The 26,672-nt window shown below is 37.3% G+C and overlaps 2 protein-coding genes across 3 annotated transcripts in view; one reads left to right on the forward strand and one right to left on the reverse strand.

The window, feature by feature from the left end:
- Positions 1-6,624: 6,624 nt before the first annotated feature.
- Positions 6,625-9,777, forward strand: tnfa (tumor necrosis factor a (TNF superfamily, member 2)). The gene is made up of 4 exons (XM_084131423.1): positions 6,625-6,913; positions 6,997-7,024; positions 7,138-7,206; positions 7,979-9,777. Exons 1-4 carry the CDS (start codon positions 6,758-6,760, stop codon positions 8,410-8,412), a joined length of 687 nt encoding a protein of 228 aa, XP_083987549.1. The 5' UTR covers positions 6,625-6,757; the 3' UTR covers positions 8,413-9,777.
- A 4,626-nt stretch (positions 9,778-14,403) lies between these two features.
- Positions 14,404-26,672, reverse strand: part of gabbr1b (gamma-aminobutyric acid (GABA) B receptor, 1b) — a 120,361-nt gene continuing 108,092 nt past the window's right edge. For both annotated transcript variants that reach the window (XM_084130073.1, XM_084130074.1), the window contains 4 exons: positions 24,222-24,349; positions 20,598-20,726; positions 19,367-19,510; positions 14,404-18,331 (listed from right to left, as the gene is read on the reverse strand). In XM_084130073.1, coding sequence (XP_083986199.1) covers positions 18,047-18,331; positions 19,367-19,510; positions 20,598-20,726; positions 24,222-24,349 — 686 coding nt within the window. In that variant the 3' untranslated portion in view covers positions 14,404-18,046. The remainder of the gene's footprint in view (positions 18,332-19,366; positions 19,511-20,597; positions 20,727-24,221; positions 24,350-26,672) is intronic.

Genomic DNA, 26,672 nt, shown 5'->3' on the forward strand with positions numbered 1-26,672 from the left:
GAGCGCAATATGAGATACTATAGGCGTCACAGTTGTGACAAATAAAAGTAAAAAATATGAGAAAAAGCATCATATTTATGATATAAAAAGTTGCTATAATATAGTTTAATATATAATATAATAATATGAGATAAAAAGTCAAAATGATTACATAACCTACTAAATCATAATATGAGAAATTCAAATTTGACATAAAAAGTTGAAAGTATTAGATTAAATCATAATTGTGACAAAGTCAATGATCTCATAATTTTGACTTAGTAGGTCATAATTTTTACATTTGATCTCATAATTATGACTTTTTATTATAAATTATGTACCAAAACACGATTTGTTTTCTTATGTGGCTTCCATAGTCTCAATAAGCAAAACACATTTCTAAGACATTGTGATCTAATTTTACAGTTTAACTAATTATTTTATTTCGAATGTATTATTTGTCTTAGTTTTAATGCAGTGCTTACAGTTATGTGTTTAAATAAATAAATACAAATAATCTAAACTTAACACAAGTGGACACTTTTAATAACCAGAAAATGTGAAGAACTCAAAAATAAAAATAAAAACAGTGTCTCTCACAAGTAAATATACACATTTACACACATATAGTATTGTGCAATGTACTGTATATGAAAATGCAAGTGTATGATACACGGGGCAACTTTTTGAGCAATGTTGCTGTCACCGGGCTACCAGGGGAGACATGGCCCACGACCGATTTAAAAAATCCAGATATAAATTTGTTGGCCATTTTCAATGGGAAAGTGCCCAAGCAACATTGCTCAAAAAAGTTGCCCCGTGTTCAGTAGACTTTAAGCAGGTGTGGGTTGTTGGAAGGTCACCTGTGTGTTGCGTGTGTATGTTTTCCACAACTATTCAAATTGAACAATCATTTAAAAAAATTCCCAGTCCTTGAATTATATAAGGAGTGTGATTATGCATAATATGACATAGTCCCCCACCCACAAGCCCAACCCAAAGATCAAAGTCAGGAGGCAAGGGTAAACCCCACAAGGTAAGTGTAAAAGAGGAAACCTAGTTTCACCTGCAAAGGAACCCACAACAGGATGTTTCCCTTCAACTGCACAACTGTGAACATCATTGAATCCGCTGATTAGCACTTGTATAATATTACATGATAGAATCCTGCACAAAGATATATAGCATGTACAGTACCGTTTAAAAGTTTGGGGTCAGTAAGATTTTTTTTTCTAAGAGATTCATACTTTTATTCAGCAAGGCTGCATTATATTCTTTAAAAGTGACAGTAAAAGCATTTCTAGTGTTACAAAAGATGATGTAAAGATAATGAAATTAAATGCTATTCCTTTTTACATCAAGAATCCTGAAATAAATGTATCACAGTTTACACAAAATATTAAGCACAACTGTTTTCAACATTGATAATAATAAGAAATGTTTCTTGAGCACTAAATCAGTATATTAAAATAATTTCTGAAGGATCATGTGTCACTAAAGGCTTGAGTGCTGAAAATTCAGCTTTGACATCACATCACAGGAATAGATTTCATTTTTTAAATATATTCAAATAGAAATCAGTTGTTTTAGATTGAACAATAGCCTATATCACAAAATTGTTCAATTTAATCAAACAAATGCAGCCTTGGTCAGCGGAGATTTGTTCAAAACATAAAAAAGTCTCACATCATGCAAGGTACCTGCATCGATTCTCCCAGTGTCAATTTCTCATCGCGCCAAACAAGGCTGTTTCTATTAACAATCAACATTGAGTACAAACTTGAGTACAGACGACTTCAAACAGTGGTGCTTCTTCAAATGATTAATCAAAACAGAGTCTTTAAAACACCACACATAATCTTATGATCAAGCAAACGCTTTCAGCATAAAATATTCAAACTTACCACATTTTAATTCTGCGCTTTCAACTGCGCTGTTGAAACGCATTGCTAACTCGCTCTCCAAATTACGTCACAATATATAGACGATATTGCTGATGCCGCCTACCTGACCCCATCTTCCATTTGCCACAAGAAGAACGGACCCAACCGGAAACAGCATGGCCTCACCTGCTGTACTGATGTTATGCCTTGAGCAGAAGCAGCAAAGTCTCCAGGCCCACACCTGCTGATTTCTCTATCTGGCGAGCCTAATGGACTTCCCCGATCGCTCCCTGTACGCTTTCTTTTTAGCCAGCTTGAATGAGTGTAAGCCTTAAACTCGCTTGCCTGGTGTGGGACCTTGGGGATATTTTGCCAAATTCGTCAAGTGGGTGCTGGTCTGCCCCGCTGAGGAAGAACTCACCAGCCCCGCTTCGACTCCAGCTCCGCCAGAGCCCAGCTATTCACCATCAATAAGCGACAGAAATGTTGCACGTGCCCACTGCAGACCATGGAGACCGGCACACCGCGATGGAGGAGCCCGAACCGTGGAAGAGGTCAGAAGGAGGCAACGCCCTGGAGCCCTTACCACTATGCCGGCAACACCGCGGATCGCCGAGAAAGTGTTTGTGGAGTTCGGGGGCTGGCTGGGAGGATTATTTTTATGAACTAGAGGACATTTTTGAGGAGGATTTAATAGACTTTTTTTTTTTAAGAGATTATTCCTAGTTCCCCAGTTTCTCCAGCGTCCGCCCAGCCTCCCTCTCCCACCTCCTCATACAGCCAGCTCCTCAGCCCCACTTCCACTGGTGTTCTTCAGCCTCTCTGATTCTCCCACATGCTGCCCAGTGTCTTCAGGCCACCAGTTCCATCCAGCACAGAGGATCCCCTGTCTCTGCCGCGTGATATTGTTATTCTTTTTTCCCCCAAACCAGTTCAATGGAAATCCTGCCCTGCAGCTAATTTTATTGGTTAAGGTTACAGTGATGGGTAGGTTTAGGGATTAGTGTTTGGTGTAGGCAATCAGTACAGTGATTGACATGACCAATGAAATCTTTAGAATCGGCTGCAGGGCGGGATTCCCGCTGAACTGGAAAAAAATTACACGTCGCCGCCTCTAGCCTCTGTGCCCATCGCTCCACCTCTGCCTGTCGACACATCGACTCCACCCTGGCTTCTCCCTCCCTCGGCTCCACCAGAAACCATCGGCCATACGGCTCTACCGGGCTCCCTTGTCCCTCCTGCTGAACCTTGATCAGGCATCGTCCTGCTTGCCCCTTTGGCTTTGTCTGGCTCCGCTCTCCTCCCCACGGCTCTGCCTTCGTCCTCAGTCACGCCGTCTCTGCCTCTGTCCTCTGGTTATCCGGCTCCACCTCGGATGCTCGTCGCCACGGCTTCACCTCGGTCTCCAGTGCCATCGGTTTTGTGTGGGCTTATTGGCCAGTCAGCTCCACCAGGGTCTTCATCTGTGGCATCATCTCCGTCGGTTGTCCCCAGGGTGCCCTCCATCAAGTCGGCACCATGGCTACTCTCACCCTGGGGCCTCGCCCTGGCTGGTCCCTGGCTTAACATCTGGCTCAACATCTGGCTCCTGGCTTCCTCTTGGCTCCTCCCACCATCCACTCCTCCATGGACTGTTTTTGCTTTTGCCTTGGACTCTTTGTTTTTTGTCAGCTCCACGCCCTCCTCCAGAGCCCCCTTCCTCCTCAGTTGGACTATTTACGCTCTGAGGACGCGCCTTTTTTAGGAGGGGGTGTACTGTTGCATGTATGGTCTGTCTCCTATGTTTCATTGTGTTTTGGTTTAGTCCTATGACCTAGTTTTCCCCGGTCTAATTATTTATGACATTCACCTGTGCCCTGTTAATTTACTAAGTTCCTTTGTTTGCTTTGTATAACCCCATTTACAGAAAAGTTGGGACATATTGTAAAATGCAATAAAATTCACAATCTGCTCCGTATACTAGTGCAAAGTTTCTTTACAATAATTGGCACTTGATTTAGGTTTAATATTTTGTTTAATGCAATGACATGATCAATGATAAAGAGATTTCCGCAAATACCTGTCAGATCAGCATTGCAATCTAAGGAAGTTTTATTTTATGAGATTAGTCAGAGTGTTAGATTAGTCAGATGTCTGAATTCCCCTCAACTTTCAACACCCCAGCCCATCACTGTCAGACTCTGCCAATAAATATGTGGGAGTTGCACGAAGAGAGTTTATCCCATGATGCTACAAATGGAGGAAGCTGGGGGTTACATTGTGTTGTTACAGCACCAAACATGGCTTATTACATGAAAGCTGCCGTAATGTCGTTATTCCAGGGATGAGCATGGCATCCCATGACCAAACTTTTTAATCTGTATTTTAATTTCCCAGTTTCACTTCCTCTAAGGAAGCTAACAATATATTTTAATGTCATAATTGGGGAGAATGTAATTTCAGGGGAATCTTTTATCTTCTATATGTGCTGTGACTGAATCACAAGTTTATTGTAAATATCCTGAGATGCACTTTTAAATACTGATATCTCAACAGAGAGATCAAATTAAAAGGTACACCTATCTCAAATTAAGAGTTATGTGACCCAGTCCCAGGCCGAAAGATGAACTGTTTTTTTCAGTTCAGTTACACTGAAATGTGACCACAGAGATTCAGTGCACTATTTTTAAATGTCCTACTTTTAAGTTCTCCATATTCACTAGAAGCCTACGTATCTTTCACATCTTTACACCCTCTCATGCGGTATAAAACTTCTATCATTTGGCCCAGAGTCAATGCACTGGAAATTAAATACATTTATTTCTTGACAAAGTGGTTGGTATTATGGCATACCACAGTTTCCCATAATTAAACCTACATACACGTTTAATGTTTGAGTAAAGAGGACAAGGGCCAAAACTTGTTTTAGTGCTCTAAATGCAAAATAGCAGCATTCATTAAAAAAAAAAAAAATATATATATATATATTATTTTTTGATGCTGTTCACTTTATTTACACAATTTATTTTCATTTAACACCATTGTATCAGGTTTCTAATTCAACTGTGATTGCTTCATGTTCAATTGACTTGAAACGGTTACTCTTTGACTTAACTTGATGTTTTCATTTTGAAATAACGTTTCAGTAACCCAATCAAAAAAGACTTTCACGTCCCATCATGCTTTGCACAGAGCTGAATTGGGAGAGTAAATGTAGAAATAAAGTGTTATTTTATGCATTTAGCAAGATGAGAAAATAGAGAGGCTTGTTAAAGGGATAGTTCACCCAAAAATGAAAATTAGCCCATGATTTACTCACCCTGAAGCCATAGGTGTATATGCATTCTTCTTTCAGAATAATACAATCGGAGTTAGGGCCTATATTAAAAATGTTCTGGCTCTTCCAAACCTTATAATGGGAGTGAATGGGTAGGCTATATGATTTTGGAAGTCCATCAGAGCCTATCCATCCGTGATAAAAGTGTTTGAAACGGCACTGGGGGGTTACTAAAGGCCTTCTGAAGCGAAGCGATGCGTTCGTGTACGAAAAATATCCATATTTAAAACTTTATTGACTAAAACAAGTGTCCACACTTCAGAATCTCGGCGGAAGTTGTAGGTCATCCGGGGATTTTTCTGATTCTATTTTCAGAAACTTTTTTTTCCCGAATACTATGTATTCGGCCATACCACTCTTTTTTTTTTTTTTTTATACTATGAAAGTATTAAATTTCGGACGAAATGCATGAAAAGTAATTGTCTGAGATAAATGGACAGAATAATTCCTCCACTATCCCAGGTTCACGCTGTGAGGCCCATAAAAATGTCAAATGCACTTATTCTTTTGTGCACTTTCAGTCATGTCATGATGAATAAAAAAAAAAGAAGGAAATTGCGGTTAACCTCTCATTTGCAGCGAAAGGAGGAATTTTTTAGGACTGAGTTTGGAAAAAACAGTGAACAGAGAGTGGAATTTTGCAACAAACAGAAAAATCCTTTCTAAACTTTTTGATTTATTCTTAGTAAGAACTTCTCTCAATTGTCATCAGATTTTTGTAGAATATGTGAAATAAATATGATTAAGAATATATTTATTTAAGATAGTAATTATACATTTGGTATACATTAGTAATACTACATGTTATAGGGTTAGGTTTTGGTTTAGGGTTTATAAAGTATTATATACATAATTTATAGTTATTACTCTATAACGTAACAAGGACTAGGACTATACAAAGCATATATATTAGTGCTGTCAAATCGATTAATCACATCTAACATAAAAGTTTTGTTTACATAATATATGTGTGTGCATATATATTATTATATACATGTCTGTGGGTGGGTGTATATACTGTATAAACACATTTATACATATATACAGTATATATGTGTGCATATGTGTATATACACAGACATGCACACACACACACACACACACACACACACATATAATATATAAATATAATAATGTACACATATATATACAAAAACTTTTATGTTAGATGCAATTATGTATGATGTATATATGATGTCACACTCAAACTGTATGTCATCATGATGTCACACTCAAAACTATAAACATGGCCATAAAACAAGAGCTTTATTTTTAGAGATTGTAATTCCCTGTTTAAGTGGGTGTAACTCATGGTTTTTAAGTGTGTAACTCATGGTTTCTCCCCTGCATCTCTTACTACTACTTACTTCTCTCCACTCTCTGACATCACTGGAGTTTCCCCTTATAGTCTCTGAGCTTTAAAAAGAATGAAGAACCATATTCTGAACACAACAGTGACAGACCAACCAAGCAAAGCACTGAAGTGATAAACTGCACTGAGAAGACTTTACAGAACCTTTTAAAAAGCATTTTGGCAGCATCTGCATTTGTACATCTTTCGGAGAACTAACACACAGTAATGATGGATCTTGAAGAAGGAACGCTGCCTTTACCGACGGTGATGGTGTCGAGGAGGAAGGCTAACTCTACAAAGTCAGGCGTATGGCGGGTGTGTGGGGTTTTTCTGGCTGTGACCCTGTGTGCTGCCGCTGCTGTCTGCTTCACGCTCAACAAGGTAAGAATCTTGATCCGTATACATAACATTATCATAATTGCATTATTAGATGTGTAATCATGTGTCTCTTGTTCTCTCTATAGTCTCAGAGTAATCAGGAAAGTGGAACTGGTGAGTTCAGACACTAACTTTCAGATCCCCTTTGTTCCATTCATACCAGCTTATTTTATTTTCTGTGGAACTAAATAATCTTATATGAGTAATTTTGTGTCTCTCCCCATCAGGGCTCAGGCTTACAAGAGATCATTTTTCACAAGCAAATTTCACTTCCAAGGCTGCCATCCATTTAACAGGTAAGCTTGATTCCAAAGTGCTAAAATGGGTAAATGGGCTGTGAATAAATAGTAAAAAAGCTTGCACACCAGATGTGCTAGTATATTATAACAGAGTGCATTCAACTATTTTGCATTATATTATATATTGTAAGTACTCTTTGGGGCCATATGAAGTCTAAAAGGTGTCTGGACTATCTTGAATCATTTGGTTGTGTATCCAAAATTGTAGGATGTGTGTTATGTTTATATTTTACTCCTATATAATTTTTGTCTTATAGAACAGCGGCTTGAAACTCAAAAAAAATGGTTGCAGGTCTGTTCTGATAGGGTCAGGGATGCATAATTATTATGCTTTTTATGCTATCTTTATGATGTTCAAGTCAAAGGGCAAATTCAAACTCTGTCATTCAGAAATTAAAACAATTACAGATGCCAATGCCAATTGCATTTGCCAATATGAACATTGTGGTAATGAACACATATCAACACCATTGTGTTGCATGATGCATGCTCTCATCCTTGAAAAGCATACAAACTATACAAAGTAATACAGTTTCACTTACCGCAAAGATGAATATAGTTTGTGCATTTAGTGTTATTATAATAACTAATGTTAATTTATGCAGTTTGAAACGTTAAAATATTAGTAGCCTATAGGCCTATTTATAGCTAAATTGCATTAAACAAGACCGTAAAAAAATGATGGCAGTCTACTTTGTTGGGATGCACTTGATGTCTAATGTAAAATCTGCATCTGACTAATCCATGTTTTTTGCATTCTCTTCTATAGGTGGATATGAGCCTGGAGACACAACCCTAGATTGGAGAGTGGACCAGGACCAAGCTTTCTCTTCAGGCGGCTTGAAATTAGAAAATAGGGAGATCATTATTCCTGATGACGGCATTTACTTCGTCTACAGCCAGGTCTCTTTCCACATCAACTGCTTGACTGACAGGACTGTGGACCAAGACGCTGTGTATATGAGCCACATGGTGAAGCGCTTTTCCGATTCCTATGGAAGCAAAAAGGCGCTTTTCAGCGCTATCCGCTCCGCCTGCGTGCACGTGCCTGACAATGAAGTGCTGTCGTACAACACAATTTACCTCGGCGCGGCCTTCCATTTACGAGCCGGAGACAAACTGAGCACCGAAACCACTTCAAAACTCCTGCACCAAGTCGACAATGAAAATGGAAAGACCTTCTTTGGGGTGTTTGCTCTATGAACATGGACGTCAAGCAAAACTTGAAAAGTAAGGAAAGAATGAAAACCTGAGGAGAGGAAAGTAATATGCCTTTGCTTCCACTGCAATGCCACCATTTCTGAGACTGAAATGACTCATAGTAAATGTTTTATATTAAAACAAACTATTCCATGAAACATATATGATTCAGAGGAATCTAGATTTTGTAATGTCTGTCCAAGTTATTTATATATTGTTTGTGGTAAAATGTTAAAATATTGCATATTTATTTATTAAATATTTATTTACCTATTTATTACAAGAATGCAAATAAAGAATTTAAAACCAAATGAACTCTCAGCAATCCATGTAATCCATATAAAATCAATTCTAATGAAATTCTGATGTGTAATTTGCAGTTTTCAGTTAAAAAAGAGAAGACAATCAACTGTCTTTGGCTCTGATATTATTGGCTACTGAGAGCAAAAGGATGAAACGTTGGTTGTGTAGAAGTTGTGTGGAGGAAACATTGGTTGTGATGAAATTTGTCTGCCAAAAAAGGCCAAACAAACTTTTTATTGTCCCAGTTTGCAAGATATTTGTATTAAAAGTTTGAAAGCAGGGTCCTAGGAAATAATCATTTCACTCGTGCATTTACAAACCCCTCTGCAACCATGTTTCCGCTGACACCGTTTCCTTATCAGAGACTGTGGTTTCAGTGAGGGGAAACTCCCTTGCTTGCACTATTATGTCAGGCTCAGGTATCGAAGGCACATTTGTGGTTACTCCAAGCCTGTCTGTGAATCTAACCAACAATGGGCAGTAAAAACAGTGGGTTATGCTTCATAGTGGCGTTCATTAGTCATTATCTATCTCTATCTGATGTTTGAATAGAAAGCACTGATGTGGTGAGATGCTGCTGTTAATGAAACTTACACAGAAAGACCGTGGGCTTCAAGGCCACATGTGTGACTATAAAGTAGATGTTTTTGAGACAATACTGTGGAAAAACTCTTGCTTGAGGCATTGAGGGATGATGTATTATGATAGAGGTAATTATCTAATTTGCCTACAGCTATAATCTACCATGAAATACCAATTCATGTTCTTCTAAGCTAGTAACATTAATGGTTATAATACGTTTTGAGTGCTTTAAAAATCAATCAGTGTCCTTGGAAGAGTGTTATGCTGCTTTTTAGCTAAAACTTTGAACTGTCTTCGCAGAACAAGAGTATTTTCCATAAATCTCAGGTCAGGGAAAGTTGTCACATGTGTTTTATGTTAATCCAGTTCATTAATTACACTATTTGTCAATGATTGTATATTTTGTGTAGTGTATTTTTATTTTTGTTCTATGGGTTATTTTGTGTTTCCTGTGTTTTGATGAAAATTCATTAAATAGGCTAGAAGAAAAAATGTTGTGGAAGATACCTTTTACTTGTGAGTTTATAGAGATCATATTTTAAATGATTTTATTCTCAATATACAGTAAATCTGTAAACAATCAGCGACTGTCAATTAGTTTAAAGGTTGGCTATAAGAATGCAATAAGCATTGGCTAAAATGAGGAGACATTATTCTCCTCATCCCTCAACCATCGAACATCAAAAGGAAACTTAGAATTGTAAAAGTATTAACAAACAATTTTAGTAGACAGCCCTAAAAGTCTTTCAAGGTAATATTATGGACATGTTAAAGGTACACTATGTAACTTTTGTTCAAAATTTGACATTATGGGCCCTATCTTGCACCCAGCGCAATTGACTTTGTACACCGGAATGTTTCATTCCTATTTTGCACCCGCGCAAAGCGTGCTTTTCCCTCCACAAAAGCACGTCGCTAAACTAGGGAATGAACTTGCGCTCCCTGGGCGGTTCAGCGCAAAAAAGGAGGCGTGTCCCGGCGCAAACAATCCCTGGTGCTATTTTACTGTTCCATAAAACAGTTGCGCCACTGGCCAGAAAAAACCTAGTCTAAAGTCAGTGGCGCGTCGCGCGTTGTTCATTATGCTATTTTAAGGGTGCATGCTTGACCATAATGTATAGCGTGCACAACGCGCATACACTTTGATTCTCTAATCTACACAGAAGCAGCAGTTTTCATTTTTGCAAATCATATTATTACAAACGATAGATAGATAGATAGATAGATAGATAGATAGATAGATAGATAGATAGATAGATAGATAGATAGATCTTTAGATAGATAGATAGATCTGTCACATTACATTTTTTTCCAGCACACTGTTCGGAATGTCTGATACCAGGATTGAACACAATTTCAAAACTGAATTGAGAATGCCCTTTTTAAATTTGTTTAGAGTTTTGATTGAATGAGCAAACAGGATGCAGAATTGTACTTTTAATTAAAGGAACAATTTAAAGAAATTCATGTAACTGCTGTAAGTGTAGTTTATATATATATATATATACAGTGAGGAAAATAAGTATTTGAACACCCTGCTATTTTGCAAGTTCTCCCACTTGGAAATCATGGAGGGGTCTGAAATTGTCATCGAAGGTGCATGTCCACTGTGAGAGACATAATCTAAAAAAAAAATCCAGAAATCACAATGTATGATTTTTTAACTATTTATTTGTATGATACAGCTGCAAATAAGTATTTGAACACCTGTCTATCAGCTAGAATTCTGACCCACAAAGACCTGTTAGTCTGCCTTAAAAATGTTCGCCTCCACTCCATTTATTATCTTAAATTAGATGCACCTGTTTGAGGTCGTTAGCTGCATAAAGACACCTGTCCACCCCATACAATCAGTAAGAATCCAACTACTAACATGGCCAAGACCAAAGAGCTGTCCAAAGACACTAGAGACAAAATTGTACACCTACACAAGGCTGGAAAGGGCTATGGGGAAATTGCCAAGCAGCTTGGTGAAAAAAGGTCCACTGTTGGAGCAATCATTAGAAAATGGAAGAAGCTAAACATGACTGTCAATCTCCCTCGGACTGGGGCTCCATGCAAGATCTCACCTCGTGGGGTCTCAATGATCCTAAGAAAGGTGAGAAATCAGCCCAGAACTACACGGGAGGAGCTGGTCAATGACCTGAAAAGAGCTGGGACCACCGTTTCCAAGGTTACTGTTGGTAATACACCAAGACGTCATGGTTTGAAATCATGCATGGCACGGAAGGTTCCCCTGCTTAAACCAGCACATGTCAAGGCCCGTCTTAAGTTTGCCAATGACCATTTGGATGATCCAGAGGAGTCATGGGAGAAAGTCATGTGGTCAGATGAGACCAAAATAGAACGTTTTGGTCATAATTCCACTAAACGTGTTTGGAGGAAGAAGAATGATGAGTACCATCCCAAGAACACTATCCCTACTGTGAAGCATGGGGGTGGTAGCATCATGCTTTGGGGGTGTTTTTATGCACATGGGACAGGGCGACTGCACTGTATTAAGGAGAGGATGACCGGGGCCATGTATTGCGAGATTTTGGGGAACAACCTCCTTCCCTCAGTTAGAGCATTGAAGATGGGTCGAGGCTGGGTCTTCCAACATGACAATGACCCGAAGCACACAGCCAGGATAACCAAGGAGTGGCTCTGTAAGAAGCATATCAAGGTTCTGGCGTGGCCTAGCCAATCTCCAGACCTAAACCCAATAGAGAATCTTTGGAGGGAGCTCAAACTCCGTGTTTCTCAGCGACAGCCCAGAAACCTGACTGATCTAGAGAAGATCTGTGTGGAGGAGTGGGCCAAAATCCCTCCAGCAGTGTGTGCAAACCTGGTGAAAAACTACAGGAAACGTTTGACCTCTGTAATTGCAAACAAAGGCTACTGTACCAAATATTAACATTGATTTTCTCAGGTGTTCAAATACTTATTTGCAGCTGTATCATACAAATAAATAGTTAAAAAATCATACATTGTGATTTCTGGATATTTTTTTATTTAGATTATGTCTCTCACAGTGGACATGCACCTACGATGACAATTTCAGACCCCTCCGTGATTTCTAAGTGGGAGAACTTGCAAAATAGCAGGGTGTTCAAATACTTATTTTCCTCACTGTAGATAGATAGATAGACAATTTATTATAAAAGCATACATCTAGCTTACACATTTACCCACATTATTATATGCCTGTTTAATTTGGGTGTGTTTCTCCATCCCCAGTGTCACTTCTCTGTGTTTTACGGCCGTGACGAGAGCGTTGCTCTCCTCGGCTGTGAACCGCTCCTGGCGCGCGCCTGGCAAATCCGCCGTTATAATAGCAATACGCCAAGGAAAAAGCGCGTCTGCTCTTAAAGGGAATGTGAGATGACGCTCTGATTGGTTTATTTCACGTTACGCCCAAACCACACCTATGAATAATGAAGCTACTTCAGACCAACCCCTTTTAGATTTGCGCCGGGCGCAAGAGCCATTTATCCCGCCGGGAAAATAGCAACAGCGCCGAGACCCGCCCACAAAGTTACTTGCGCTTTGCGCTTTGACACTTGCGTTTCAGGTCGTTAAAATAGGGCCCTATGAGTCAATACATCATCAATTCTTCTTGTAAAACGTGCTTTTGTCTTATCTTGACTCACTGTGGTAAGCCTACTATAAGTGTTTATATTTTAGATCTGATGATGGTTTTCACAGGAAATTGCATACTTGCCTGTGCTTGTCTCGTCATATCTGTAAATTGATAAATGTTGCTCTAGCTAATTTGGTGCATGTATATAGTGTGTGATTGGCGTATTTATAGCCGTGTCACAATCAATGAGAAAGGTTGACTTGGAGCACCTAAATCTCACCTGCTTTAAAAAAAAAAACGATGAACAGAGGAGAGTCTGCTGGCAAAAAGACAGAGCTTGTAATAAAACAAGAATAAACATTGGCTTGGTTTATTGGGAGATGGCGTGAACTGAGGGATTTGAAATGTTGTAAAAGTAATGCGGAGATGGTGTTTTTACTGCTCAACAGGTGAGTAATTGAACAGATAAAGTGCCATATGTAGGTTCATTGTAAAGTATTAAATATTGGATTATCTATCACAGTCACACAGAGCCAAAGCACAATCAAAACAATGTTCCTCCGCAAAATGCATGTAGTTTTGTTTTTTAACCGCTAGAGGGCCAAAATGGCCTTTAAACATTACTGTAGTAAAATATGTAAATCTATAACATTAAGTTTGCTTTGACTAAAAATGTTTTGTAATTACCTGGAACATTGATGGATATTTCAAAGCGCTTTCCGTAATTTTGACAGACAACAAATAATGTATTTCCATGCTTTGGAAAATTCAAGTACACACTGCCAATATGCTAAATAAGGAATAGAAGTAAGAAAGGGAAAATCTATGTATTAAAGTGCCATGTGAGTAAGATTTTGGGAAAAAGAGAGATTCTTAGTGCATAACTAATCATGAAATATAGTTAATTAAAGAAGGAGAGCAGACCATAAAAGCGCAGTGTCTTTTGTCTTAATTGTTACGACGGAAAAGAAAAGAGCTCTTGACACAGAGATATTCTTGTGATACCAATGTCACATTAAAACACCAAGTGTTACATCATCTTCCTGACAAATTAAAATACAGCATGATGGAAAATATACAGCTCATTTAGTCAAACTGATGGATATGAATCATGTTTAACACAGACTTACTTGGAATGATTTGTTTGTTTTTTTTACCAAAAATGGAAGTGCCACCTGTATTTTAAAATGCAGTACACATTTGGTGGTTATGGCACAGGAAAATCATTAAATAATGCTCTTAATTATTCAGTGGCTAATCATTACAAATATATCTCAGATGTGTAAATGGAAATTGCACCAACTCTAAAAGTCCCCTATACTTCTACTGAAATGCCATTACATACCATATACTATTTGCTTATGTTAGTCTTCTCATATTCACACAGTCAGTGGGGAAGGTGGCTAAAGTGCCCAAAAATAATGAACCGACAAACATTACACTGTACCTGAGGATAATAAAGCGCTTCCAATTATAAAATAAAATAGCCTCTCTGAGTGCAACGTGACTCATCAAACAGAAAAACAGAAGAACAGTTTTAAAAAATGTAGCAAAAACAACGTCTTTATTTCACCAGACACCAGTTCAATTGCGTTGTACAGAATCTATCAAATACAAATATATTTTCAATACCACATACGAATACCTTTGACTGTATATACTTCATACTTTGTGCAAGAGAATACATTTATCATGTACATTTAGCATTTACACAATTGACATTTGTGCATATCATTGTCTGCATGAATATCACTATAATGATTATTACTGAACCACCATTTGATGAGAAATGATGAATAAAATATTACAGACTGATAATAAACACCAGGGTGGGGTTTGTTCACAAACATTCCTTCAGGATTCCTGAAGTCATCCTGTGTTAGCGTTTATGTAAATCACCAGAGCACCATTTAGCCAATCACAAGTGCTTATGACACACCAACTCTAAGACATCATGATGCAGTTCAGGCTCTGTTTGGAATGGAATACTAGCGCACTGCAAACTGTCAGTATATACTGTATTCTGCCTTATTTATAAAAAAAACAGTATCTCGAACTCTATGCATTCTGCTCGCCAAACCTTTCAAACAGTAGTATGGTTCTCCTGTAGTTACCATTCAGCAAATGGCATCCTACCATCCCATAAATAAATAAGGTTATATGCAGTTTAATAGTTTCTATAAAATCAATTAACTTTTAGGACTTTTAATTAACTTTTACTTTTTAACTTTTCAGCGGCCTTGGTTCTGGAAGTATTTTTCCCGTTAATTTTCCATAGGGATATTATTAGCCATGAACCAAACCAATCAGCTACAAGGTTAATCACTCACAACGTTATACATCTTTTATTTGAAGCAAAATAGTGTTTGACAAAATAGACAAAAGCCTGTGTACTTATTGGTTTCAATGAGGCAAAGAACTACAACCCCAAGAAGCACTGTGAATGACATAATTGACCTTAAAAACGATGGAGCAATATCAAACTATTGATTTAAATCTATCGAAATACGTTTATATGTATATACATACATGTATATACAATATATTTTACGTTTATTGCAAAATATGCATATATATATATATACAAATATTTAAGCAGTTTGAGAGTGCATGGAGACTGACCCTATGTCATTTGCAATGCTGCATGGGATTGTAGTTCTTTCCCTCATTAAAGCCATTAAGTACCTCGTAACAACCTCGTACCTCACAAAAGAAGTGAGGTTCTTTGAAGGTTTGGAAGTCATTGTTAAAAATCAATTCTCCCATGAAGAAATGAATAGGATTTTCACTTCCAGAACCCAACTGTTGCACTCTATTGCAGTTCAAGTCATAAACTGTCCACATTATACATACCAAATACTGCAGTAGGGTAGTATGCTAGTATGCAATCCCGAAGACAACCTCCGTTTGTTTATGAAACCAGCAGGAACATTTCAAGTATGAGGTAATAACAGGTCTCTAAAATAATGAGCAATGTGCTATTGTCACAAGCACTTATGAATAGACAAATTACTCTCATAGTCCTTGTAGGGATTTTTTTTTCTGTACATCCCGTCCCTCCAAATGAGAGAGAGTCTTTGCCACCGCAAAAAAACTAAATGAGGCAGGTAAAACAAACCATTAACAGTCCGGCTGAAACCGGGGAAATTTTGCCGTACAGGCCCGCTGATGAATCCAAGCCACGCACACTGAGAAAAAGCAAGAGAGTTTACGAGCTTCAATGCGGCAAACAGACGCACAGCTGTTGGGAAAAGCTGCCATTGAAGACTGTCATTTCAAGGGGCTCCGCAGACAGGAAACTGGCATTATGCATGATGAGGTAACCAAGAATTCATTTGAACAAGGAACAGTTCCTCTGTCCTCGGCTTAGAAAGCATGTACACTGTACGGTAGGGTCTCAATCAGGAATGTACCGTGGTTTGAGTGATGACTACACAAAGCAGCTGATGAGTGTGTGGATGTGTGTGTTGCTGAAGTACCGTATTGCACGCTCATCCGAGTTCTGTTTAATGAACTAATTTCCCTTTATCGTTGCTTGGTATTAAACGCACATGACAAAGATGGCTGCGCTATGCAGTTTTAATGTTATTTGCATTTCAAAGTAGCAGCATCCTGTGACGGCTCCAATATGGCAGGTGCCATTTAGAAGCAAACTGCATTACAATGCTGGGAGATTCAATCTGCAGCTCTCAGCTACACAGGGGATCTAATAAAAACAAACCCCGCAAATCTGTGATGAAATTACGTCTTTCCTGTACAAAGCCTTCAAACGCCTTCAACAGCTTGTGAGTTCTAATACATTATCCCAGCATGTTCTGGGAAAAAAGCTGGCTATAAGCAAACCAACATCATTTCATTAGCTATATCATTGCAGCTTATTGTGAAGTTAGACTTTTTTGAAGGAATATAGGAATTATGAGTGATTTTTGTCCATTGGCAGGGCGTAGCAGTTGCTAAGGTGTTCTGGTTGGTTGCTTACAAAAAAGTCCCTCCTTCAATTTACATATATATATATATATGTATATATACAATTTATAGGATTTTTACTTAACGTTTGCCTGGTGAAAATCATAAGTCTAATCACTTAGAAAAGTAATAGCACACCTCTCTTCAACAAGCTACATGTTTTGAGGCATCATTTCTGTGATTCAGGATAAAAATCTCTTAAAAAGTCAGTTCAAAATTAGGTAGTGCAGGCCATAAAACAGGAAGGAAGGAATCTGTTGACATTGGTCACAAGAAATTTTGTAATACTGTCAGCTGCTCGTCAGGGAAAGAATGTTTATGAGGTCATGGTGAAATTGGAAAATTTGTAGATAAACAATAAGATATGAAGTTGCAGTTCAAGTATGGTGTCAGCAACACCAAGGCCAAGGGTTCGACTCCCAGGGAACACATACTGGTAAAATGTAAACTTTAAATGTACTGTAAAACGCACTGGATAAAAGCGTTTGCTAAATTAATAAATGTACGTTATTGTTACCACTGACTAGCTATTGCATTTCGACCACTACTGAGAACTGGGGGATATTACTAAGGCTGGGTATTGGCAGCGTCCTCGCTAAACAATACATATCGTGATACATGTTGCAATTAAATATATCACAAAAGTCCATGATATCAAAATTGAATTGCGATTGACAGCACTAAATGTGTGTGAATCGGTCAGTCTCTCTAATGAGGTTTCAGAGACTTATTAATATGACCTGTTTGAACTGTACTTTAAAAAAAGATTGATGAAAGGTAAGAAAGTATCGAAAAATTGCGGTATTACGATATGTGATTGTTTTGTGAGTCCTAAAACACGTTTGATGAGAATAATGGGAACATTTACTAATCCATGATTTTCTGTTAGGACATTTTTAGCATGTCATTCTCCGTACACAATTTTCCGAGTTAAAATCAGCTGAGGGTTACTCATTTGAACTGTGAAATGGTTCGCAGCATGTGTGGTTTTCAAAAATGGTGACACATCACATGATGCAATCAAACCCAGATTATCATGCTTCCTGTGTATAACATCCCATGAATCACACCCAAGTGCCGGAAACAAAAGAAACAAACAATGAAAAACAAAGGTCGTCTGCTGGGCGAGATGGAGAAAACTGTGAAAAACTCTTTTTCTTCCTGCTTTTCACTTCACTGTGTCCCCGCTTGCATTTCGTACCAGTTCCTCCAGCGTCCCGGGACTCACTTGTAGAGGAGCTGCAGTCGTCCAGCGTGACAGTTGTTGCGGTTGATCTTGCCGTCGGGCTGGTACAGGGTGGAGGAGTTGGAAAAGGTGGGAGGGAGGGAGTGGTTGTCAGAAGCAGGGAGGGAGTATCCTGGTGGCGGGAGGAGAGATTTGGGATCGTTCAGAGGAGTGGGAATGGAAGGTGAGCTGTGGTTCTGATTGGAGGAGGTGGGGCGTTTTCTGGAACGCAGGGCCTGTCTCTCTGACAGCTGATTTCGCAGCTCTGATACACGTTCCTCTTTCTGTTGGAATGAAAACACGAAACTAAATTAGAAACCGGGCCTAAAAATATTAAACATATCTGTGCAGTTTTGAAAACCACGGAGAAAAGGAGGCTGAAAGTAAACTTGATAATCTGCCACAGCTCTCATGACATCTATTGTATTAGACAGGATAGGGCCAAATTCAGAATTTAAGAATGAGTGTCCCTTTAAAGTCGGAATTTGATTTGGATTGGCCACATGACCCACAGGATGCTGAGTTGAAATGACAAGAGGGGGATTTTACTAAATCCCAATTCAAAGAAATTCAACACAATAACACAAATGGGGAATTTCATTTTAGTGTTGTTCTTGTTAACTAAAACTAAAATGAAAAAAATTGAAATAAAGCTTAATTAGAATAAAATATGAATATAACATAAAAACTGAAAACATCAGATGGTAACTAATGGTTACTAATTACACTATGTTAATTACTGCAAAAACAATAGCATCGACAGAGATAGTTAGCACAAAATATCCTCCACGTTGTTTTAAGATCACTTAATAAAATAAATACTGTGGTCACTTATTTGTTAACTTTTTGATGATCTCATTGAATTCTCCACCCGCAAAATCAAATTTATCTCATCATTATATGTATTACTCTTTTTCAGATCTCAGTGTTCAAATCCTGAGGCTGAGACAATCATTGGAAATTTTTCAGATTAAGGCAACCGGGAATCAAATTTCCTCGTTCTTAGTGGAATACATTATACTGATCATTACAAAGCAACAGTTATGTACATGGGAAATGAAGTGGTCTTACACCATGGTCTATAAAATTTCACCTAATTATATATATATATATATATAAACTACACTTACAGCAGTTACATGAATTTCTTTAAATTGTTCCTTTAATTAAAAGTACAATTCTGCATCCTGTTTGCTCATTCAATCAAAACTCTAAACAAATTTAAAAAGGGCATTCTCAATTCAGTTTTGAAATTGTGTTCAATCCTGGTATCAGACATTCCGAACAGTGTGCTGGAAAAAAATGTAATGTGACAGAACCTCCTGGATGATCTTCTGCAGCTCTTTGTTCTCTCTCTCCAGCTGGCGGGATTTCTCCTCATCATTGTTGTTTGTGGATGAGCCGGTCTTCATGGTCTCCTGCTGGTCCGACTGCCACTCACCACGAGTGATAAGCCTCCGCATCTACACCCACAAACACACACCACACTAGGTATAACAACAGACCAGATTCATGTCGACAGCATATTAATGTACTGCAAGCTGGACAACAAATACGGTCTACTACTACCTACTATTTCTTAAAAATACAGTGCAAACCGATGAGCAGCAGGCAACAATAGAAATAATAATAGTAATAAAAAATAATTGATGTAAAAAAAAGAGTGCACAAATATGAGTTTGATTAAAATGTAACTACTCGTCGAGTCATAGGTTTTTGCTTATGCGTAGATCATTAGACAAGAAAATATAAAAATAAAATAATAATATAAAAATTATAGCACTGGTCTGGAGGTATGTCATTCTGTAAATACTTAAAGGAATAGTTCACTTTAAAATGAAAATTCTGTCATCATATACTCACCCTCATGTTGTTTCAAACCTGTATGAATTTCCTTCTTCTGCTGAACAAAAAGGAAGATATTTAGAAGAATGTCAGTAACCAGGCAGTTTCTGGGTCCCATTGACTTCCATAGTAGGAAAAAAATATACTATGGAAGTCAATGGGACCCAGAAACTGTCTGGTTACTGACATTCTTCTAAATATCTTCCTTTCTGTTCAGCAGAAGAAAGAAATTCATACAGGTTTGAAACAACATGAGGGTGAGTAAATGATGACAGAATTTTCATTTTAAAGTGAACTATTCCTTTAAGAGACTTTTCTTATTTAGACCTTATGCAGCACTTTCAGCACTCATGTATTTCCATAGCATGAAGGTAAGATCTTACCTTTTAAAATCTTCACGGTCTACTGACATTTGTTATGACAACCGCTTCAAATATCAATGCTCATTATAACTTTCGTTACTGTACAAAAAGTAAAACCACTTCACCAGCTAATTACTCTTCACACCACATCTCCATAGCATCATCATTCAGCGCGCTTTAAGATTTCATGAGAAGACCGCTGAGAGATGCATATGTCACACAGTAACCACTCTTTGATCACTCCTTCCTTTGCTCTAGTTATCCACCATGAATATTAATCACCCTAATACAATATTTACATTAGCGCTCCTTCTTGTTTTGAGAAAATGATCTTCAGTTGTACCTTGGGGACGAAGAGGACAACTAGAGTGATGTAGACGGAGAAGATGATGGCCAGCGAGGCGAAGGCGAACGAGGCGTCCTGCTTTGACGATAGAATCATGGTGACAGGAGCAGTAATCATGCACAACACCTGAAAGACAGAGAAACAGTTACATATACAGGTGTTTCTTTAACTATGGGTGCTTACAAAACACATTTTTTACTACATTAATTGGTCTACTATGGAAGCTTGTTTCCGCCACAGAATAAAACATTTTAAAAGATAACTGCGACTTGATATCACGCAAAAATTGTGAGATAAAAAGTCGCAATTACCTTTTTTATTTTTTATTCTGTGGCGGAAACAAGCTCCAAAGTCCAAGACAATGTTGTTTTCATTAACAAAAACTACAATTCCTAAAAATAGTTTTCGTTAATGACAATAAAGCTGAAATTAAATCAAATATTAGATGTAGATGTTAAATATAAAAAACTACAAGTCCTGTTTTGACAACTAACTTGAAGAAAATAAAATAAGTTTAAATTGAAGTACTAAAATCACTACAACTAAAACTGAAATAAAAACAAATTAAAGTAAAATAGAAATATAAAAAAAAGCTAATAACAATGATAACAAATAACAAAGCACATAACAAAATGACAAAAATGTATACTAAAATTAAAGTGAAAATATAAAAAAGCTCATTTAAAATATGAATAAACACTGTAATATAGTAATAATAACACTGGTCTATCAGTGGATATACATGCATCACAAGAGGGTTCTATAAATTTCTGAATTATGTTTCTGAGCCAACAAATGTCCCAAATTCTTAAATAATGACTGTTTATTGTTTATAATAAAATGGCACAGTCCTTTGTCTTGTTAAGGCTAATTTCATAGCTAGCACTTGATATATTCTAAATATACACAAGTAATATTTGTTTACTTATATACTTATATAATAATTTGACAAAATATTATGATTGGAAATTTTCCTTATTTACATTTTCACTCAATAAATATTGAAATGGTGTATGACTCTTTGTTTCGATTATCATAACATGTAAGAATTGTTTTTTTAATAATTGATTTTCATTATTTATGATGGAAAGTGTGGGTGTGGGCCAACATTTAGCAATATTTTCATAAAAGACTTCTGAAAAGTAGCAACAATAAATGATGAAGGAATTATAATATGTTTACAAGAAGCGTTTTAATGTCACGTTCATATAGCAAAATGAAAAGAAAAAAAACTTCTTTTGAAGGCATAGGAGAACAGAACAGAAACCAAGAGAGAAAGAAAGGAATCAATAAATATTGATCACCAGTCAGTCGTTTCTCACACAACAAGTAAAATCTCATCCAGGCTAGCAAAAAGAAAATGTTGCCTGGCATCAACAGAGGTGATCTTTTTTTGCAGGGTCATTAGTTATTTGGACAGGGCAAAAAGTGCAAAGCAGTCTCTATAAATCGAAGCAGTTTATAGCTGGAGTAACAGCAGTAGCCAGCAGCCTTCACACTTGAATCACACCACGGCAGAGCATTAATGATGCAACAAAATCAGTATGGTTCTAGTTTAAAATGCACAGCCATGCTAAATAATGCAAGCAGTAAGTGAATCCTCATTCACTGTCATTTAATGGAAAAGAGAAACCAGGGCATTCTTCAAAATATCTTGTTTTGTGTTCCACAGGAGGATAAAAGCAATGCACCATGTCCTAACAAGACATGACAAGACACAACACAGCGACATGCGATAAAAGGTATCTTTTCCATGTTCCGAGTTTTTGTCCAAACCAGCCAATGGTGATACACCACAGGGGATTCTATTTTAGGAACGGTTTCTATTTCTACAACATTGCGGCTGGAACAACAACAATGGTAATCTCGGGTATTGATTATGTGCTTTATTTAACGTTAAAAGCATCTAATTTGAGTTTGAAAATCCTTTTGCGTGACATTTATAGCCAAACTAAAAGTGACAATGGATAAATAACCTCAGATCTTGAAAATAAATGAATGGAAACAAGAACATTCAAGCACAAACAAGTGTTTTCTATGACAAGGTTTATTTCAGTCACCGAGTATGTATTTTTAATGATGTTAAAATAGTGTAATATTTATGAATTTGATTATGTATTTATCCATTTCATTACGAGTGCAGTGTGCTTGCAGAGAGACTCCGCCCACACACTATTCCAATTGGCTGTGATTTTTGATTGATTTGTTGTGTCTTGTAGTTTTGTCGCATCTGGTGTGGACAGACAAATGCTTGTCGCTGGAATCTTATTGCATCGCTTATGGTTAAAACACGGTGATATGGCTTTGGAACAACATAAGGGTGAGTAAATGATGACACAATTTACAGTATGTCATTATTTATTCATCCTTATGTCGTTTAAAACCCATTTGACTATAATTTCTTTTGTGGAAAAGAATCTCTGCAGATCTTTTCCATATAATGACAGTTAATAGTGATCACAACTGTCAAAATCCAAAAAGAAGGAAAATAAATACCATAAAAGCATCATAACAGCTATCCTGTAAATATATATATAACTCTATTGTACATTCGATTTCTTGATTTGGGAGTCAAACAAGTCAAAATGTGAGTTTAATAAATCTTATCAGTTTCCTGTGAAAGAGGTGAGCTCTTATTGTCTTTATTATTGTCCTCCGAGCAGCTGAAATTCTAAAAAGTGATGGAGTTTGTAATGACATGACAGATGGCATCTGAAATCATTTCTTTAGCAGAATAGGCATTCGCTAAGGGCCAGGAGTCAGCCTGCGACTTGGAAAAAGAGAGAGAGAGAAAAGATTAAAATGCAAAATTTGGCCCCTTGCTGATCTACAGTCTCTCCCTCAATTTGAGCTTAAATTGGGTTCAGTGTATAATGGGTAATCCTTGGAGGCCGAGATGGAGAGAAACACACTGCTTCAAATTAAAAGCCTACAATGAAATAGCTGATTGACAAAAGCTTTGTGCTTCATTTCCAATCAGCCTTCGCCACAGAAAACAGACCAGAAGTCTTTATTGTAAATGAAAAGAGATTCCCATGTATTTCCCCTCAATACTGAGGGTGTTATCAGCATGGTACGTGCTTCTTTCGTGACTCGTGAGCCGTGGGGCCGCACTGAAATGAGATGATGGGCAAAAACAAACAACTTTCAACATCACTGTGGGACCACTTTACTTGAGTTTTCTAACTACTTTAGAGCTCCAGTCCCGTCAAACTGACATTCAAGCTTATTCCCGATGATGAGGGGAAGCTCTTTTCCCTCCCTTTCCCTGTCCTCTGGAAAGCTCTGCGTCCCTGGACAGCATTCGAGATGGCAGGCTCAGACACTTCACTTCCGTCAAATCTAGCAGAGCCACACTGAAATGCTCCAGGCATGTTCTTCCTGCTTATGATTGTGTTGTGACACACAACAGCTCCAGAAGGATGCTGAGTCCAATTCACACGCCAACTCCCAACTAAACTTGAGCGACGAAAGAAAAAAAAAAAAACCTCTGTGGTGCTATTTCAGTCACGTCAGCTGAACAGTTCTACCTTTTAATTGGACAATATTTGGGTGACAACTGACATTTCAAATGTCACACAAGACGCTCCTTAAAATGTTTAAAAAGATGAACAGACTCACCGAGACATTATAGATGGCCATCCCAACAGCTCGATGATCGTTTATTTTTTCAGTGGACACAGATTTGGTTTCATAAGCCAGAAAAATACCCAGAAGCAGCAGCAAACCCTTATAGCCATACACGACACCTAAAAGTCAAAACAGAGACAAATATAACAAACAGGTTTCCGCCGGAGCAACAGGGGCGAGAACATTTTTCTTTGGAGAAACATTTTTTTTTGTGTGGAATCAGTAAGATTTAAAAAAAAAAAAAAAAAGAAATTAACACTTTTATTCAGCAAGGACATCACTGGTCAAAAGTGACAGTAACATTGATAATAAATGGTTCTTGAGCAGCAAATCAGCATATTAGAATGATTTCTGAAGGATAATGTGACACTGAAGAATGGAGTAATGATGCTGAAAATTCAGCCTTGCTATCACAGGAATAAATTACATTTTAAAATACATTCAAACAGAAAACAGTCATTTAAAATTTTAATAATATTTCAAAATATTACTTTTTAATGGATTTTTGATCAAATAAATGCAGCCTTAGTAAACATCCGTCACAGTCTTACTGACACCAAACTTTTGAAATGTATCGTAAATGATCATACTATTTATTAAATCAAGCCAAAAGTTGAAGGATTTTTAAACATTTATAAAGTGCTTTAAAAAACAATATCTACAACAATGCCAAGCATATACTGTATCAGTTATCTTTTATTTGTTACTACTGGCTGTTGCTTGTGTATTATTTATAGTCACCTTCTTCTCTGACCATTAAATCCTTGGTAAACACTAGCGATGTAATGAAGGTCGCAGACAGGGGGGGGCAGATTCAATTTAACTGAGTGCTTGCTAAAAAAAAAACGGCTCACTCTCAGATTATCATTTCAAGTCCATTTGGATTTGGATGTGAGCAAAAATGGTGCTATCTAGAGTGTGTGAGCTGTTTACTAAGTAATTAGTCCATCCTTTTCCACCAGTTTGATGCATTCAGGCCGATGCAAACATGATAGGTGGACATTATCACACTGACAGGGTAATCAGTCAGTCACAGGTGTTGCCTGCTCTCATGACTTTTGCCTGGATCTAGCCATTCATCCTTCACATTCACAACACACTATACAATGAGAAAAAAAAATTGGTTTAGGATTTACTTTTAAGCAATTTTCACTCCCAAAATTGCTAGTAAATTTCACAAATGATTACGGCAAGTAACATATTGAATTAAAATTAAAATTTAAAGAAGAAAAACTGAAATTGTGTTTTCTTGTATATAGTACTCCAATAATCTTTGTTTTATTTTCAACTTTGATCTCAATGAGAACTTTGCTATATTTGTTTTTGTTTGGTTCTGTGCAAATCAGTTATTTTTCTCATTTCTCATATTTTTCTCCTGTTGTGAAAGGAAGCTGCCTTCCATGCATCTTTGAACCAAATGCCCCATGAAGTCAACCTACTAATGGTTTACTTGGAGAAACTGTAATGGCAGATTTGTATCATACAAGTATTTGTATGACAGGCCTGTTTATTGTTACTGGGCAGCTGTTCTCATTTCTCAAGGACTCTGTCTGAAGAACACACTGAAAGCTCATTTTAATGACCGTAACTGGAAGAGCAAGGCCGCTCCAATTTGTCTCATAAAGGTAGCAATTAATTTGTTTAATTACTTAACACTTACAAGAAGGAAACACCTGAGGAGAGAGGCTGAAGGTCAAAACCATCGGGGTTCCTTCATTAAATCACTTTCACACAGACACAGGCTCATGGGCTTTATTTCAGACAGCTACTATTTTTTTGAGCCCAACACCATGATGAGATGTCATGACGAACAAGAGAAGAGAGACATTGTGGCCACTGTTAACGTCCCTTATTTGCATGCACTGTCTGCATTTTAATATCTGATTCATTATAGGAATTATGCAAATCAGGTAATGATGCAAATATGGCCTAAAAACAACGCTGACCACAATTTGCACGCTGTAATTCCCCATCTTATAGGTCGGTTCTGAGTGGAGGAACTGTGTCAAAAATAAGTACACTTTAGCATAATTTACAAAAAATGACTTATATACTTTGTCATTTCTATTAAAACTTGTATATCATGAATTACATTTTTAATAACACATTTTTAATGATGATGTTACAGTTTAGCACATTGCACTAACTTGTGTATAATATTGAATAACACACAACAGTTAAAATTGTAATCAAGTACTTGCTTTAGTCAACAATAAGTGTACTTTAAAGTAGGGGTGTAACAATATATCGTGTCACAATGTATCGCAATACAAAAATGCAACAATATGTATCGTGGATAGTGATAATATGTATCGTGGATAGTTCACCCAAAATAAAATTGAAGTTTTCAGAGTCAGTACTACATTAAACTACAATATATTATGTTGAATATAATGTATAATAATGGGGGAATATTAGTGGGTCCTGATAATGCTTATGTTA

The sequence above is a fragment of the Abramis brama genome, assembly GCF_963993115.1.
Source record: "Abramis brama genome assembly, chromosome: 12".
Lineage (NCBI taxonomy): Eukaryota > Metazoa > Chordata > Actinopteri > Cypriniformes > Leuciscidae > Abramis > Abramis brama.

Coding starts and splice junctions, on each gene's coding strand:
- tnfa (XM_084131423.1), top strand. CDS start 6,758: ATGATGGATCTTGAAGAAGGAACGCTGCCTTTACCGACGGTGATGGTG. Junction 7,025..7,137: donor TAATCAGGAAAGTGGAACTG/GTGAGTTCAGAC, acceptor TCTCCCCATCAG/GGCTCAGGCTTACAAGAGAT. Junction 7,207..7,978: donor GGCTGCCATCCATTTAACAG/GTAAGCTTGATT, acceptor TCTCTTCTATAG/GTGGATATGAGCCTGGAGAC.